The sequence below is a fragment of the Mugil cephalus genome, chromosome 23, assembly GCF_022458985.1.
Source record: "Mugil cephalus isolate CIBA_MC_2020 chromosome 23, CIBA_Mcephalus_1.1, whole genome shotgun sequence".
Classification (NCBI taxonomy): domain Eukaryota; kingdom Metazoa; phylum Chordata; class Actinopteri; order Mugiliformes; family Mugilidae; genus Mugil; species Mugil cephalus.
The window spans coordinates 4,640,534-4,658,570 of record NC_061792.1 but is presented as its reverse complement, the minus strand read 5'-3'; the positions used below and the strand labels follow the sequence as shown (position 1 = coordinate 4,658,570).

The following is an 18,037-nucleotide window of genomic DNA, read 5'->3' as shown; positions in this document are numbered from 1 at the left end:
CAGAACGTGAGCAGTGCGTGTTTGAGCAGTTTCTGTTACATATTCATCATGGGGTGCCGTACCAGAAGATGACCAATGTCAGTAAAATTAGCTCTGCAACTGAAATAAAGCGCTGGTGAGAGTGGAGATGGGATGACTATAAGAATAGCCAAGCATTCAAAGGCTGTAGCTTCCCTGCATTGTCTGCATTTATAATATACCTACATGTTAAATGATCTGGAAGCTCCCAGGTGCCTCCCTGTGGAACATAGATGTAACATTGTTTTTTTTTGTTTGTTTGTTTGTTTGTTTTTTTAAAATTGTCACAGGTCAAGCTGACCATATATTCAGATTCATTTAGATTCATTTCTGTTCTGATTTTTCTTTTCCTTTTTCTGTTCAATTCATCTCTCCGCTGTATGGAAAACTCTTCCCACCATTGCTTCTTCCTCTGCACCTCTCTCACCCTCCTCTCCACACTTCCTCCTCCACCTGCTGCCTCCCTTGTACCAACTGACATCCCTTACCCCGGGAGCAGAGTACAACGCTCGTATTCGGGGCATCAGTGAAAGCATGACACCACAACAATCTGACCGCCATCGCTCCTATTCCTTCTCTGGTTTGTCCACTTTCCCTCGCTTTTAATTTCTCACTTTATGATTTCTTTTTCTCGCATTTTTAGAATCTTTCTCTGCTTTCCAGTCATTTTATTTCAGATCACTTATGATTTTCTTTCTTCATGCCTTCTCATGAGTGCTTATTTCTAATCTATTCACTGCTTTTTATTCCCTGCAGCCACCTTAAATGCACATTAAACTTCTCTCTCTCTTACTCTCTGTTTGGTTTGGCTCTCTTGATGAAGGCACTGAGGTTATTAGCTTTCTATTTGGGTTGTTGGTGATTCCTTTATTGGTGTTTTTGATGCATTTAAAGTGTGTTTACTGGGCTGACTGTTCCACACAGTGAATATTTTTCGGGGTTTTCAGGAGTTCGCTCCAGAGGAATGACCCCAGAAGTGACTCAGGAGTCCGGCAGGCGTCGGACCACGAGTGAGGGCCAGTACCAGAGTGGCCACGAGAACACCTCGGCCTCATCGCCAGACTTTGCAAACAATCTGGTGCTCAACCCGGGAGGAAGACCAAGAGAGGTGTGACGACAAGCACTCTACACTCCTTCATACTCTGCATTTGCATCATCAGCTAATTTACTTAAAGGCCAATGAAGCATTGTCTCTAAAGAAAGAGTAAAACTTTGTGTTGCAAATTTTCTCTGTGTCTTCCACAGCATTGTAGTTAAAAAATTTCCATTTTCCCTTTCATATGGATAAAATGCTAGTATTAGGGGAATCAAACATGACCCCATAGTATTAATGCGTGATAGTAGAACATTTTTGTTATTTGTGGACATCTCCCCTTTTAGGGCCCCATGCATAGCTACCGGGAGGCATTTGAGGACGACGAGGCGGACGGTTTTTCTAACAGTCCTACCTTTGGAAGCGGTGGTGAGAACTCCCCCCTGACCCCCGGCTTCCCCGTGTCACCACAGACTCCTTACTTCAACATGTGTAGGTTCACTCTGCCTGCAGATAGGGGGCGCTAAAGAGACTGAAATGTATGATTTGAATGACGCATTTAAAAAAAACTCACTTTTAATTCAGTTGAGTTAAATGTATTTATTTTAATTTAACAAAGTTGTGAAAATGAGAAAGGAAGCAAACACACGTCAAAGATTAAAATAATTGGCACAACGTTTAAATTGAATAAATGAAATAACAAACCAATATATGTTAACCAAAATACGACTAATGAGGATAATTCAGAGTAGTTTCTCAGTAAAGTAGCTCAGTAAAGTAGCTCAGTAGCAAATAAAAGGGAGTCTCTCCTCACAGTCGTGAGACTCCCACACACTTCCTTCTGACGGCATGTTGCTCGCACTCCCTTCCATCACCCGAAAGGTTGCACACTCCAGGTTGACTCGCGGACACTCTGGCCTCCCTCCTTGACCCCAGGCCTCGTGCTCCAGAGGTTGCCCGTCCACCCACAGCCAGCCCCCAGGAAAGAAATGCAAACCAGTCCAGACTTGTGTTGCATTGTCGTATTTCTTCAACTGTCTCTGGATCAAAAGCTGCTCCGTCTCGGACGCCACGCTGGCCAGGTCACGGTGGTGCTGTCTGCAGTGCTCCAAGGCTTCCTCCCAAGTCTTTGCCTCCCTCACCACGATCACGTTGTAGCACAAGAAGGGGAATGTATGCGTTCCAAAACCATCATCCCACGTGTTGTTACGCATCATGCCATAATCTTGCGATTGATCGTTGGGTTCATTGACTCTCCAGAAAAACTTTGACACCTTCCCACCTCCTGACCACAGCCACTCCTCTTTGTCTGTGGGATTTCTTTCCAATCCTATCCAGGTAAGTTTTGTGTCATCGATGTTGAGCTCCTGAAGTCTCCCGATGTCGAATTCATTGTTGACAGGAGCCAGGTCTGTGAAACTCTCCCGACAGTGCTTCAGAGCTTGAGACCGAGTCATAGCCGTTGGAACGTAAACGTATTTGCCAGAGGTTCCAGACAAGCTCAGCAAAAGCAGCACGAAGGTGAAGGTTCGATCCATCGTTGTGTCAAAGAACTCAAAACGCTGCCTGCTGAACGGCAAGGATCCAAAGTGAATTGAGGGACGAATGTGTCTGAGCTATTTGCTTTTCCGGAAGTATTTGCATCGGGCAAGCCCTTTTATTGACTGGCTCACGCAGACACACACCTGTTTCACAAAGGCGTCGCTTTTCACAAGGCTCTAAACAAGTCCTCAATTTCCTTAAGATAAAACCCAAGTTACGGTTGACTTCGCAGTAAGGAAACACGGCGAGCAGTGTGCAAATCTTATTTTGGTGTTATTATTATTATTTATTTATTTTTTTACCACGCGCCACCTTAAGTTGCCATTTGGCCTGAATCCCTGTCATGCTCTCGATCCGGATTCTTTCGGTGAGACTTAAGAGTTCATTCCCAAAATGATGGATGCCCTCGATTTTAATACACCTCACTGACCAGATTAAATACACATACACAAATACACAAACCTAGCCTCTATCATAACTTGGTTAGCAGCATGCTTTTATGGAACATACTTGTGTTGCGGTTCGTTCTCGGGGGCATTACCATAATGATCATTTATTCCAGGAGCTCGACTGATACTGGAATTTTTGGGGCCGATACCGAAACAAAAACGAAAAAAAAACAAATCCAACATCAGTGTATTTCCAATTTCATGTGAAATGATCTGGAAGCTCACAGGTGCCTCTCTGTGGAACAGAGATCTAACATAGTTTTTTTTAAGTTGTCACAGATCAAGCTGGCCATATAGTCAGATTCACCCTCCTCTCCACACGTCCTCCTCCACCTGCCTTCATCAACTCACACCACAACAATCTGACAGCCATCGCTCCTATTTCTTCTGCACGATTCGAATGACCCATTTAAAAAAAATACTCACTTTTAATTCAGTTCAAATAAATGTATTTATTTCATTTTAAAAAAGTTGTGAAAATGAGAAAGGAAGCAAACACACGTCAAAAGATTAAAATAACTGGCACAACGTTTAAATTCAATGATGGAAATAACAAACCAATATATGTTAACCAAAATACGACTAATGAGGATAATTCAGAGTAGTTTCTCAGTAAAGTAGCTCAGTAAAGTAGCTCAGTAGCAAATAAAAGGGAGTCTCTCCTCACAGTCGTGAGACTCCCACACACTTCCTCCTGACGGCATGTTGCTCGCACTCCCTTCCATCACCCGAAAGGTTGCACACTCCAGGTTGACTCGCGGACACTCTGGCCTCCCTCCTTGACCCCAGGCCTCGTGCTCCAGAGGTTGCCCGTCCACCCACAGCCAGCCCCCAGGAAAGAAATGCAAACCAGTCCAGACTTGTGTTGCATTGTCGTATTTCTTCAACTGTCTCTGGATCAGAAGCTGCTCCGTCTCGGACGCCACGCTGGCCAGGTCACGGTGGTGCCGTCTGCAGTGCTCCAAGGCTTCCTCCCAAGTCTTTGCCTCCCTCACCACGATCACGTTGTAGCACAAGAAGGGGAATGCTTTCTCTCCAGAAATATCATACCACTCGTAGTAACGCATTACACCATAACCTTCCGATTGATGGTTGGGTTCATTGACCTCCCAGAAAAACTTTGACACCTTCCCACCTCCTGACCACAACCACTCAGTTATGTTTGTGGAATTTCTTTCCAATCCTATCCAGGTATAGTGTGTGTCATCGATGTTGAGCTCCTGAAGTCTCCCGATGTCGAATTCGTCGTTGACAGGAGCCAGGTCTGTGAAACTCTCCCGACAGTGCTTCAGAGCTTCAGACCGAGTCAGCTTCTGACTTGGAACGTAAACGTATTTGCCAGAGGTTCCAGACAAGCTCAGCAAAAGCAGCACGAAGGTGAAGGTTCGATCCATCGTTGTGTCAAAGAACTCAAAATGCTGCCTGCTGAATGGCAAGGATCCAAAGTGAATTGAGGGACGAATGTGTCTGAGCTATTTGCTTTTCCGGAAGTATTTGCATCGGGCAAGCCCTTTTATTGACTGGCTCACGCAGACACACACCTGTTTCACAAAGGCGTCGCTTTTCACAAGGCTCTAAACAAGTCCTCAATTTCCTTAAGATAAAACCCAAGTTACGGTTGACTTCGCAGTAAGGAAACACGGCGAGCAGTGTGCAAATCTTATTTTGGTGTTATTATTATTATTTATTTATTTTTTTACCACGCGCCACCTTAAGTTGCCATTTGGCCTGAATCCCTGTCATGCTCTCGATCCGGATTCTTTCGGTGAGACTTAAGAGTTCATTCCCAAAATGATGGATGCCCTCGATTTTAATACACCTCACTGACCAGATTAAATACACATACACAAATACACAAACCTAGCCTCTATCATAACTTGGTTAGCAGCATGCTTTTATGGAACATACTTGTGTTGCGGTTCGTTCTCGGGGGCATTACCATAATGATCATTTATTCCAGGAGCTCGACTGATACTGGAATTTTTGGGGCCGATACCGAAACAAAAACGAAAAAAAAACAAATCCAACATCAGTGTATTTCCAATTTCATGTGAAATGATCTGGAAGCTCACAGGTGCCTCTCTGTGGAACAGAGATCTAACATAGTTTTTTTTAAGTTGTCACAGATCAAGCTGGCCATATAGTCAGATTCACCCTCCTCTCCACACGTCCTCCTCCACCTGCCTTCATCAACTCACACCACAACAATCTGACAGCCATCGCTCCTATTTCTTCTGCACGATTCGAATGACCCATTTAAAAAAAATACTCACTTTTAATTCAGTTCAGTTAAATGTATTTATTTCATTTTAAAAAAGTTGTGAAAATGAGAAAGGAAGCAAACACACGTCAAAAGATTAAAATAACTGGCACAACGTTTAAATTCAATGATGGAAATAACAAACCAATATATGTTAACCAAAATACGACTAATGAGGATAATTCAGAGTAGTTTCTCAGTAAAGTAGCTCAGTAAAGTAGCTCAGTAGCAAATAAAAGGGAGTCTCTCCTCACAGTCGTGAGACTCCCACACACTTCCTCCTGATGGCATGTTGCTCGCACTCCCTTCCATCACCCGAAAGGTTGCACACTCCAGGTTGACTCGCGGACACTCTGGCCTCCCTCCTTGACCCCAGGCCTCGTGCTCCAGAGGTTGCCCGTCCACCCACAGCCAGCCCCCAGGAAAGAAATGCAAACCAGTCCAGACTTGTGTTGCATTGTCGTATTTCTTCAACTGTCTCTGGATCAGAAGCTGCTCCGTCTCGGACGCCACGCTGGCCAGGTCACGGTGGTGCCGTCTGCAGTGCTCCAAGGCTTCCTCCCAAGTCTTTGCCTCCCTCACCACGATCACGTTGTAGCACAAGAAGGGGAATGCTTTCTCTCCAGAAATATCATACCACTCGTAGTAACGCATTACACCATAACCTTCCGATTGATGGTTGGGTTCATTGACCTCCCAGAAAAACTTTGACACCTTCCCACCTCCTGACCACAACCACTCAGTTATGTTTGTGGAATTTCTTTCCAATCCTATCCAGGTATAGTGTGTGTCATCGATGTTGAGCTCCTGAAGTCTCCCGATGTCGAATTCGTCGTTGACAGGAGCCAGGTCTGTGAAACTCTCCCGACAGTGCTTCAGAGCTTCAGACCGAGTCAGCTTCTGACTTGGAACGTAAACGTATTTGCCAGAGGTTCCAGACAAGCTCAGCAAAAGCAGCACGAAGGTGAAGGTTCGATCCATCGTTGTGTCAAAGAACTCAAAATGCTGCCTGCTGAATGGCAAGGATCCAAAGTGAATTGAGGGACGAATGTGTCTGAGCTATTTGCTTTTCCGGAAGTATTTGCATCGGGCAAGCCCTTTTATTGACTGGCTCACGCAGACACACACCTGTTTCACAAAGGCGTCGCTTTTCACAAGGCTCTAAACAAGTCCTCAATTTCCTTAAGATAAAACCCAAGTTACGGTTGACTTCGCAGTAAGGAAACACGGCGAGCAGTGTGCAAATCTTATTTTGGTGTTATTATTATTATTTATTTATTTTTTTACCACGCGCCACCTTAAGTTGCCATTTGGCCTGAATCCCTGTCATGCTCTCGATCCGGATTCTTTCGGTGAGACTTAAGAGTTCATTCCCAAAATGATGGATGCCCTCGATTGTAATACACCTCACTGACCAGATTAAATACTCATACACAAATACACAAACCTAGCCTCTATCATAACTTGGTTAGCAGCATGCTTTTATGGAACATACTTGTGTTGCGGTTCGTTCTCGGGGGCATTATCATAATGATCATTTATTCCAGGAGCTCGACTGATACTGGAATTTTTGGGGGCCGATACCGGAACAAAAACGAAAAAAAACAAATCCAACATCAGTGTATTTCCAATTTCATGTGAAATGATCTGGAAGCTCACAGGTGCCTCTCTGTGGAACAGAGATCTAACATAGTTTTTTTTAAGTTGTCACAGATCAAGCTGGCCATATAGTCAAATTCACCCTCCTCTCCACACGTCCTCCTCCACCTGCCTTCATCAACTCACACCACAACAATCTGACAGCCATCGCTCCTATTTCTTCTGCACGATTCGAATGACCCATTTAAAAAAAAAACTCACTTTTAATTCAGTTCAGTTAAATGTATTTATTTCATTTTAAAAAAGTTGTGAAAATGAGAAAGGAAGCAAACACACGTCAAAGATTAAAATAACTGGCACAACGTTTAAATTCAATGATGGAAATAACAAACCAATATATGTTAACCAAAAAATACGACTAATGAGGATAATTCAGAGTAGTTTCTCAGTAAAGTAGCTCAGTAAAGTAGCTCAGTAGCAAATAAAAGGGAGTCTCTCCTCACAGTTGTGAGACTCCCACACACTTCCTCCTGACGGCATGTTGCTCGCACTCCCTTCCATCACCCGAAAGGTTGCACACTCCAGGTTGACTCGCGGACACTCTGGCCTCCTTCCTTGACCCCAGGCCTCGTGCTCCAGAGGTTGCCCGTCCACCCACAGCCAGCCCCCAGGAAAGAAATGCAAACCAGTCCAGACTTGTGTTGCATTGTCGTATTTCTTCAACTGTCTCTGGATCAGAAGCTGCTCCGTCTCGGACGCCACGCTGGCCAGGTCACGGTGGTGCCGTCTGCAGTGCTCCAAGGCTTCCTCCCAAGTCTTTGCCTCCCTCACCACGATCACGTTGTAGCACAAGAAGGGATTTGAATGCTTTCTCTCCAGAAATATCATACCACTTGTAGTAACGCATTACACCATAACCTTCCGATTGATGGTTGGGTTCATTGACTTTCCAGAAAAACTCTGACACCTTCCCACCTCCTGACCACAACCACTCAGTAATGTTTTAGGAATTTCTTTCCAATCCTATCCAGGTAAGTTTTGTGTCATCGATGCTGAGCTCCCGAAGTCTCTCGATGTCGAATTTGTCGTTGACAGGAGCCAGGTCTGTGAAACTCTCCCGACAGTGCTTCAGAGCTTCAGACCGAGTCAGCTTCTGACTTGGAACGTAAACGTATTTGCCAGAGGTTCCAGACAAGCTCAGCAAAAGCAGCACGAAGGTGAAGGTTCGATCCATCGTTGTGTCAAAGAACTCAAAACGCTGCCTGCTGAACGGCAAGGATCCAAAGTGAATTGAGGGACGAATGTGTCTGTGTCTTATCCAGAAGTATTCGCATCGGGCAAGCCCTTTTACTGACTGGCTCACGCAGACACACACCTGTTTCACAAAGGCGTCGCTTTTCACAAGGCTCTAAACAAGTCCTCAATTTCCTTAAGATAAAACCCAAGTTACGGTTGACTTCGCAGTAAGGAAACACGGCGAGCAGTGTGCAAATCTTATTTTGGTGTGAGAGGGGAAGGTGTCTTTCCTTAGATTATCCTAACGCCTAAGCTGCAAAACAAAGTTAGAGAAGTCATTTGAAGAAGGAAAATGATGGATGGAGGAGGATTTTTTATTCAAATGCACAGAAATGTAGATAACAGCTGAATTCTATTAGTCATATAGTGGCACAATGAAATATTTTTGTGTGTATGATGCATGACTGCTGTACTGTCTAAAGCCTCTTATCTGTTGGCACCAGGGTTTTCAATTCTTCCTTACATTCAGGAAAAGTTGAGTCCACATACTGTACATGTCCAATCAAGTGAACCTGCCATTTGAGACATTGCTATTAGCTTCAAATACAGCACAGGTCACCCAGTTCAGCAGCAGCTCTCCGGCAGTCAGTCCTGAACACATGTCGTAAGAAGCTGTTCTGTGGCACAAACCGTCATCATTATTTTTATATATATTTTTTTTTTTTTTTTACCACGCGCCACCTTGAGTTGCCATTTGGCCTGAATCCCTGTCATGCTCTCGATCCGGATTCTTTCTGTGAGACTTAAGAGTTCATTCCCAAAATGATGGATGCCCTCGATTTTAAATACACCTCACCACATTAAATACACATATTTGCTGGCATTTCATTTTTGGGAATAACTCTCTTTCTGAGTGATTATCCACCGCCTCACTGGGCCACATTAATATAGACCCCATCTTCAGACCCTACCTAAGGCACAGTCTAACCTAGCCTCTATCATAACTTGGTTAGCAGCATGCTTTCATGGAACATACTTGTGTTGTGGTTGATTCTCGGGTCCATTTACATAATGTTTAGAGTCAAATTCTAGTAATTTGACTTCAGCTACATCAAAATATATATAGATGATAAGTATACAAGATATAAAATCAAAATCATGTACATGTAGCGTCATACTACATGCATCGGTCATTATCCATCCTTGCATGTTCATCTCACTGTTGTCATTGTTGTGCCATACCTTTTAAATCTCTTTTTTTTCTCTCTCTCCTCTGTCTTGTTTTTCTTTTCTGCAGCTCGCACTCCTCCAGGTTTGGCCAAGACTCCTCTGTCAGCGTTGGGCCTGAAGCCTCACCAGCACAGTGGATCAGGTCAGTGTAACATCGGAAATCTTTGGTTTTATACAGAATACTTTCAACACTCAGTCTGTGCACAGTTGGTGTGTTCCATTTGCACTCAGAAGTCGGAATTTCCGAGTTGGAATTCTCTACTGGAACGCCCCCGAAATCGGATTTTCCACTCATAAAGTCGGAAAATCCTCACTAACCCAGTTGAGTTACCAAGATGGCCGCCCCATGTGTAAACAGTAATTACAAGCTCCTGTTGTATTCTGTTTATTAACACTTCTGATTAGTTTTTGTTGCATTAAGTCGGTCGTACAGACAGTATTTTTTGACATACATATGTTGAAATGCTGTTACAGTGTAATTTAAGTTTTTCATGTGTTTTTCATATGTGGGAACTGCAAGTCGATGTCGCTAACAATGGCTAACAACAATAGCATGGTAAATCCAAAAAAGTGCGAAACACCATTTCTACATTAAAATTAAACAATTCTATTGAATATTTTTATAAATTTCTGTCTCATGTGGTCTTGTAGATTTTATCACTGTAAAAAATTCTAGCATAAACAAATGCCCCCATGAGTTGGTTCAAGTTATTTGAAAAATTTATATGGATATTGGTACAAGGCAAGGCTTTCCAGCTTCTGTAACTGGAACGCCGATAACTCGGGTGTGACGTCATTCCCAGTGCCGACTTCAGCCCTCCGAGGTAAATGGAACGCACCAAGTGTCCCTGCATTGTCACTCTGGAGCTGATTGTAAAATTGTTAGCCTCTGCTGCCCTCTAGTGCTCAAACCTGTTAATGCTCCTGGAAGTCCTTCCAGTAAATGCTAACGGCTAACACGCCTCCAGTTCTTGCTTTGCGCTCAAGAGTGTCTCCCTTGTCTCCTCCTCCTCCTCCTCTTCCACACACCTCCTCCTGCCCTTCTACCCTTGCTCTGTGTCTTTCCTCGCTGTCAGACTCTGATTCTAATGATGGGGATCAAGGTAAGGAGGCATCTTTGGCAACATACCATCTCTGTACAAAACACCAGCAAAGTCATCTGACCTTTTTTGGGATTAAACCTTTCTAATTAATATTTGTTATATTAAGAATGAAATTTATGTATGTCCGGGTCTGATTGCCTGAAAACTGCATCCCAGGCTGTCCTGCTGTGTGACGCAACGGATCTGATTGTGTGTTTGTGTTTGTCTTGGCACTTTGTGTTTCCAGATAATCGCGGTTTTGGTGACTCAAAGGCACAACCATTCAGCGCTCCTCTGACCTCCAGCAGCCCCATCTACACTGCTGATGGGTGAGTAACCATATTCTGTATGAATGAATCTTTAATACCAGAAGGAAATAGCTGCAGCCCATCTGTGAATAAGAAAATATCAAACACTCACACGTATGAATGATACTGGTTTTTCTTTTCGTTTTTAGAAGAAGGGTTGGCGCTTCAGATGGGACCCCGCACAGACCTGCATCCCCAGAAGGCTCACAGGTCAACATCATGGGCGTACACACCGTCCCTGGCAGCCCCAACACCCTCCACCGCACGGTGGCCACCAACACACCACCAAGCCCCGCCCTCCAAAGACGCCTGGGTCAAGCCAGCCCTTCGCTGGCCCGGCACCCTCCTCCGTGCATCCCCTCCAGTCCTCTCATTGGCAGAAGCCCTAAAACGGTGGGCGCTGGCGTGCCTCCCAGCCCTCTGATGGGGAGGCGAGCCCCGGCGAGCGGCCACAGCACGCCCGACGAGCTGGGCGCCGCCTCCCGTCAGGGGAGCGCCCAGCCCCCATCCACGCCCGCCTTCCCCGTCTCCCCGCAGCTTCCCGAGAAGAGGCACATGTCCAGCGGGGACGCGGACCGGACAGACAACAAAAACCTGACACCGGCCCCAATTAGCGGTGGCAGCACACCCAATCTGTCTGGCACGCACACACTCCCGGACATCTCCAAGTCCATATACGGTGAGATGCGAAAAGGTTTTTTCTTCACCCAAGGTTCATATGCTCAACAAAAATGATTGTGCATGTCTGTTTTCGTCCAAACAGATAGTTATCCTGACATTAAGATGAATGTCAAGTTTGTCCAGGACACGTCGAAGTTCTGGTATAAGCCAGACATCTCCAGAGAGCAAGGTGAGATCCTCCAAACCAGCCACAGCTGAAGGTTTATTGCTGCCACATCTTCTACAGTTGCTCTTATCCTCTTTCTTTTCCTCCCTGCAGCCATCAACCTGTTGAAGGACAGGGAGCCCGGGGCGTTCATCATAAGGGACAGCCATTCTTTCCGCGGGGCCTATGGCTTGGCCATGAAGGTAGCCTGCCCCCCTCCGACTGTACAGCAGAACAAAAAAGGTACAAAAGTCTCGAATATGGTGTTGAAAATGTCTAAAGACATCACAATCTGGCTCAGATTAGCAAAGTATTCTGTTTCACATTTTCTAGTTGCTGACATGACTAATGAGCTGGTGAGGCACTTCCTGATTGAGACAAGTGCCAAAGGAGTGCGTCTGAAGGGTTGCCCCAATGAACCCTACTTTGGTGAGTTTGACTCTTGGGCCAGGATTTCATATCAGATATCAGAACAGTTTAACAAGCAGGCTGTTTGGTGTTCGCAGGTTGCCTCTCTGCTCTGGTGTACCAACACTCGATGACCCCACTGGCTCTGCCCTGCAAGCTGATGATCCCCACCAAAGGTCGGGCCCAACCTCCGACATTTGATTTGATAGTCGATGGAAATCTTTGTTGCAAAAACAATGGTCTGACAAAAATATCTGATATCCGTTAGACCCGAATGAAGAGGCGCTAGAACTCGCCACGCCCACTGATGCAGTCGTGGAACTTCTTAAGCAAGGAGCAGGTATGCATGATTAGAATTTAATATGTTGCTGGTATGTTTAGGTTTTAATGATTCTGATCCAAATCTTACCTTATCACAGTGCTTCAAGGATGAAATAAGTTAACCCTAGACTGGCATCTTAAAAAATAAATAAATATCAATACAATCAATCATTTCACAAGATCCAGCTCCCTTCAAGGAGCCATAAATCCCATCTCAGCTTTATGAGTTCGACCCTATGATGAAATAAGAAATAACAGCAGGATCGTAAAGGCATGTACAGTAATAAAGCACTGACTAGATCAAGTTCAAACAGATTACCGTGAATTCTGAGTATTAGGTTGCCTTCAGAAACATCTTCAGTCTCTCACACACTGTCACCCTTACCTTACAGTTCAAAAGGTTCCTGAGGAAGCACATGGTAAATACTGGTTTGCACTGCCTCATGCACTAAAACTGAATGTGATCCACTCTCACCAAAAAAAAAAAAAAAGACCTTCACAGAGTTTGCACAGAATGCATGCACAATATACTGCAAGTGACGCCAGGAGATCTCCATATATCGTTATAGAACTCCAGTTTGCAGTGCATGAAAAACAAACCATTGTATGCTTTTCGAATCCTAACTGTGCGACTTCCATTGCCACGCACCGAGCTGCATGCGCTCGCTCCGTTCTCCCGCTGACGGTTCTTGTTTTTAACGAAGGCTCTGTTTTGTTCACTTCCAGCGTGCAATGTTCTCTACATCAACTCCGTGGACATGGAGTCTCTCACGGGGCCCCAGGCCATTGCCAAGGCAATTAGTCAGACGCTGGCAACCAACCCTCTGCCTGCTGCCACCACCGTCCACTTTAAAGTGTCCACGCAGGGCATCACGCTCACCGACAGTCAGAGGAAGTGAGTGAGCACATGCGCAATTAGCTGTGACATCACTATTGGGGAGATGGCTATCAATTTTTTATCAAAAGATGCTAAGTTTCCCAGTTATTGTTTTAGTATTAGTATGATTGATTGTTCTATGAAGGTATTATCTAATCAAACATATAGTTTCTTACTAACTGGCATTTGTTTCAAATGAACCTACTGTAATGGGCTTTTTTGGCCAAATTTCAAAATGAGTGAATTAGCAAATCAGTGGCCTGTGTCCTTTTTTGGTATTTCAAGTTTGGCTTGTTGGTCTTCTGAATGTGGAGAAGCATAGTTTTTTGCAAGTGAAAATGTTGCGTTGAACACGGGCCAGGCTGCCGTAATGATCCATGCCTACGCGAGCGGTGCAATTTCCAGATGAAAAAAATGTGTCTGTTTTGAAATAAAAAAACTAGTAACAGATGTTCCTCCAGTTTTTATGTTTCTCACCTTAAAAGTACTTGAAATACCAAAACTGTACAGTATATTCTGCATAATAATTGATTTAGATGCCCCCTGGTGGTTTAACAAAAAAAGACACCTTTGCAAAAAAAGCAGCACTGTTAGCAACAATTTTCTTTCAGTAAATTGCAGTAAATGTTGTACACAGACATGTAAGCTAACTTTTCATCCATTTATGTTGCTGCAGAATTTTCTTTAGACGACATTATCCCATCAACACGGTAACCTACTGTGACACTGATCCCCAAGACAGAAAGTAAGAAATCTTTATTTTTTGATTAAAAAAAAAATAAATAAAAATTCAACAACAAATACTTGTATTTATTTCATTTCAAAACCTTTTTTTTTCCTTAGATGGGGCAAGGAAGGAGGTGGATCCGTAAGGTAAGTTGTCAATCTAAGTGCTGCTACTGAAAGAACACGTAGTTGCTAGCCCTTTCCAGATTAAATGCAGAGTATTTTTCCTACCCTCTTACCAGGCTGTTTGGATTCGTTGCGAGGAAACAAGGAAGCACAACAGACAACGTCAGCCACCTGTTCGCTGAGCTGGACCCAGACCAGCCGGCCTCCGCCATCGTCAGCTTCGTCTCCAAGACGATGAAGCGGTGAAGCCCGTCGACGTCCGAATGGCGGTGGCCATTTCGCTGTTTTCCTTCGTCGTCGGTGTCTTTTTTCGCCGGGACTCGGTGGTGTCCCCTTTTCTTTTTTCTCCTGTTTCCTCTCGGTTTGTTTCCGTTTTCCCCTTTTCCTCTCTGCCTTGCTGGTTTGTCTTGGTCTTTTTTGGAGTAGTGTCTATTTGAAGGTGTGGATCCAGAATGGAGATAGAGGAAGTGTGGTGTGGAGCTGTGCACGTGACAAACACGGAGGCCGTTGGAGAGAGAAGATTTATTCACAGGGTAGCCTGTGCTAGGAGAAATTGCTAGCTAAAAGACTAAAGGAACAATGCTAAGTTCAGTTGGGGAACATGCAAGGACTTGTACGTTTCAGGGTTTTCTGTTGTTTTTGTTGATTGATTTACCAAAGGTAGTTGCAATACAAGTGCAAGAATGATGTAGCTATTAAGCCATTATTATTTCCTCTTTTCAAAAGATGAAGTCTTGAACAAAAAAAAAAAAAGAAAAGAAATCTGGTTTCTTCTTGAACTCGTCTTCAGGAAAAAAGTTGGCCTTGACGGCTTTTAGCAAAACAGTGTCTGAAGACATTATGCATGTTAGCTTGATCTTTAAAGCTTGGTTCTTCTACCTTCCACAAAAGTCATTGTGAAATCCTTTAGAGTGGTCATTTTCTGGGTCTGCTGTGTGTTGGAAAGGGCTCTGCAGTGAAACAACGACTGATCTAAACTGCGCATAGCAGACCAGATTTAAAAAAAAAATAAAAATAATAATAACAATAAAAAAAAATAAGGAAAAAATAACGCCACGCTAAGGTCACCGCACTTTGTGTCAGTGCAGCCACACTTGCATCACCTCAGCCTCAGGTCCAAGCCTGATCCCTCTCTGAAAAAACTCTTGGATTACAGAAGTCAACAAAGTCAAAAAAGAGAAAGAGAGAGAGGACAACTGCTTGTCCACAAGATGGCGCAACTCATTCAGGCTTGGACTTGCACACACAGACTCGCCCATCACCAACTGCTTGCAGTAGTGGATCTGTTGATAGACGCTGCCACTGAATCACACTGGAAATCACCAGGGACTGGCCCAATGATGACCTGGACCTATGCACTGTTCTTTATGCATGTTGTTGTTCCAAGAAAAAAAAAAAATGCACCCTCCCTCCCTCATAACCTACATTCAAACATCACTGAAAACATTCTATGCTGTGTGCTAAAAAAAAAAAAAAAAAAAAAACCTTTAGACAAGTTCTCCAAGGTTATTACGACTTGTCAGAGACTGCATGAAATAGACAAACATTTTTGTACTCTCCTCAAGAGTCCTAAAAAGAAGTAGACACCCCATTGTTGAAGTAGTCACATGATGGTGAGATGCTATGTTTTTACTTTTTTTTTTTTTTCATTTTGGTCCATTTGAGCCAGGGTTACCTTTCACTGTACCAAGGACAGTTTCGGTCTTTGTTTTTTGTTTTTTTTTTGTTCCACAGTGTTGTCCAAATTTACATTTAGATACCTTTTAGGGCGAAAGGAAGAAAAAAAAAAACAACACAAAGTTTCCACACTGTGCGCAATGCCTGCTTGTTGAACACACGCTCAACCATTCACAATAAGCTAAGGAAAATTGATATTGATATAAATGTACATAGATATACTACTTTGAAAGGTGACATAGCGAAAAAGTATTTATTTTTGTTGCTTTGGTCCCTCATGATTAACTCATATATACATATATTGTACAGTCTAGATAAAGAACCTAACGGGGTGAGAAAAAAATATATACTTATTTTGGCTAATGATTTCAAAGTCTGACGATTTTGAAATGTGTTTGAATATATGGTGTACATTACTTTGTACATGTATATGTTTGTTTTTTGGCCGTTTTTTTTTTTTGTTTGTTTGTTTTTTTCCCCCATTTATTTTACTTTAGTTTTCTCTCGGACCGAGGCGGGGCATGATCGCGACAGAAGCCGAGACCTGATGCATGGAGAGAAAGCGTTATTTTAGTTTTTGTTTTTTTTTTTCCCGCCACTGAAACGCATCGTAGCTGGTAGATTTTAAGGTAAAAGGAAGATTTTAGAGAAAAAAAAAGAAAAAAAAGGGAAGCACGTTAAAGGGTTCAGAACCTCAAAAAAAATAAAAAATAAAATAAAAACAAAAAAATAATAAAAAATGCAATACGAAAACAGCTGTATGCACCCATGACAGTTCCAACTATAATTTTGCCAAAGATTCACACGTGTGTACATCTGTGCTAACTGGCCGCATGTTGCTTTATTGTATTTTTTTTTATTTCTATTTTTATGTCATATTCATTTTGTTTTTTGTTTTTTTCACGTTTGATCACCTCGCTCGGCTTTAGCGGGACACATGGTTTGTACCGTAACCAAGGGGCTCTTTATACGGAAAGCAGCAAATGTTTTTACTGGTGCGTCTGTTCAAGAGAGAACAGGCCCGCCGAGCCCCGTTGGAACAGTGTGCAAACAAAGCACTTATATTCACAATACTAAAAGAGAAATGACATCAATTTCATATGGGTGTCAGTGCTGGAGGTAAATAAAGTCCGACGTGTCTCACCGCGATGCTAAAGCCCTACAGCTGTGGCTTTGTCAGACTGCCAAAGGTGTCTTCTAGGCCCCCTCGAAAGTCAGCGATTTATTTATTCTTATTTATTTCCTGACATATATAAATATTTTTTAAAACTCTCATTTCGTCCTCACGTCGTCGCAGTTTTGAACCGTTTTTTAGGAATGTACGGTGGCGCTTTATTGAAAGCAAAGAGGTACAGCGCGCTCAAATCGACAACTAGTCATTTGGAAACGGGGAGAAAAGTGTAATGTCTAAATGAAAACTTGCTTGTACCTGTTGGCTTTGAGTCAAGAGTTACCTTGTGGAAAACAAAAAAAGAAATGATTCTGTGACCCCCTACTTGTACAGATGGGATTTGTATGTTGTATGAATGTGTCACTATGGATGTACAAAAAAAAGGGTCTCAGATTTTGTTTGCGCTTATCATTTACATTATATTGTCATGGCTTACTTGTTCCTAAGGAGAAAAAAAAACATTAAAGCAATACAGATCAGTTACATTAAAGCTATGTGGGTGTTTTTTTTTTTTTTTTTTTCCTCCAAAAGTCATCTCTTTGACATCAAGCTCGATCACTTGGCTGCCAGGTTCATTCAATTCAGTATAAAGACTGAATAAAGATGGAAAAAGGAACACCTATCCAAAACCAAAGCAAGCAGAGCACCCCCTGGTGGCTGACTGCAGAATAGGCCCTAAGATCTTTGATTCATTGGACATTTAGACATCAGACCTTGGCCTGAAAAGACCCCTGCACTAAAGTACACTTCAATCAAAACCCTTTTCTTTTTCCAGGATGGTTTCTGTCATTTTAGGCAGTTAATATAATGCTATGCTATAGAAACAGGATGTGACATCATGATAACTATGAGTTGCCATGACAACCACCCAGCACTTCTTTGTAACTGGCGTAGGTAGAGCGGAGGTCATCAATAACGTGGTTCGGCATGACTCTACTACTGACCAATGCAAGGAAGTGTCCATGTTTATATACAGTCTATATGGTTTCAATGCACAGCACCTTGGGGTGCAAATGAGAAAATCAGAACCTTCTCCTTCCTATGAAACCACTTTACACAAGTCAGGAAGAGGCCCATGTGACCATCGGTTGACCCATTGCACTTCTCACCTTACTTCCTCCAGCATTATTTTACTGTCAAACCACTGC

General features: G+C 43.3%; 1 protein-coding gene across 12 annotated transcripts in view; it reads left to right on the top strand.

The window, feature by feature from the left end:
- tns1a (tensin 1a) overlaps positions 1-17,379 on the top strand; it is an 85,136-nt gene extending 67,757 nt beyond the window's left edge. For 5 of the 12 annotated variants that reach the window (XM_047576344.1, XM_047576347.1, XM_047576341.1 and 2 more), the window contains 17 exons: positions 518-598; positions 966-1,126; positions 1,399-1,480; positions 9,435-9,509; positions 10,444-10,470; positions 10,697-10,778; positions 10,907-11,436; positions 11,521-11,607; positions 11,698-11,826; positions 11,917-12,012; positions 12,090-12,167; positions 12,260-12,331; positions 12,705-12,731; positions 13,039-13,207; positions 13,866-13,934; positions 14,033-14,062; positions 14,158-17,379. In XM_047576344.1, coding sequence (XP_047432300.1) covers positions 518-598; positions 966-1,126; positions 1,399-1,480; positions 9,435-9,509; positions 10,444-10,470; positions 10,697-10,778; positions 10,907-11,436; positions 11,521-11,607; positions 11,698-11,826; positions 11,917-12,012; positions 12,090-12,167; positions 12,260-12,331; positions 12,705-12,731; positions 13,039-13,207; positions 13,866-13,934; positions 14,033-14,062; positions 14,158-14,287 — 1,925 coding nt within the window. In that variant the 3' untranslated portion in view covers positions 14,288-17,379. Of the gene's footprint in view, positions 1-517; positions 599-965; positions 1,127-1,398; positions 1,544-9,434; positions 9,510-10,443; positions 10,471-10,696; positions 10,779-10,906; positions 11,437-11,520; positions 11,608-11,697; positions 11,827-11,914; positions 12,013-12,089; positions 12,168-12,259; positions 12,332-12,704; positions 12,732-13,038; positions 13,208-13,865; positions 13,935-14,032; positions 14,063-14,157 lie in introns of those variants that run through there. The other 7 variants (XM_047576343.1, XM_047576349.1, XM_047576345.1 and 4 more) reach the window with 7 other exon arrangements.
- The last annotated feature ends 658 nt before the right edge of the window (positions 17,380-18,037 follow it).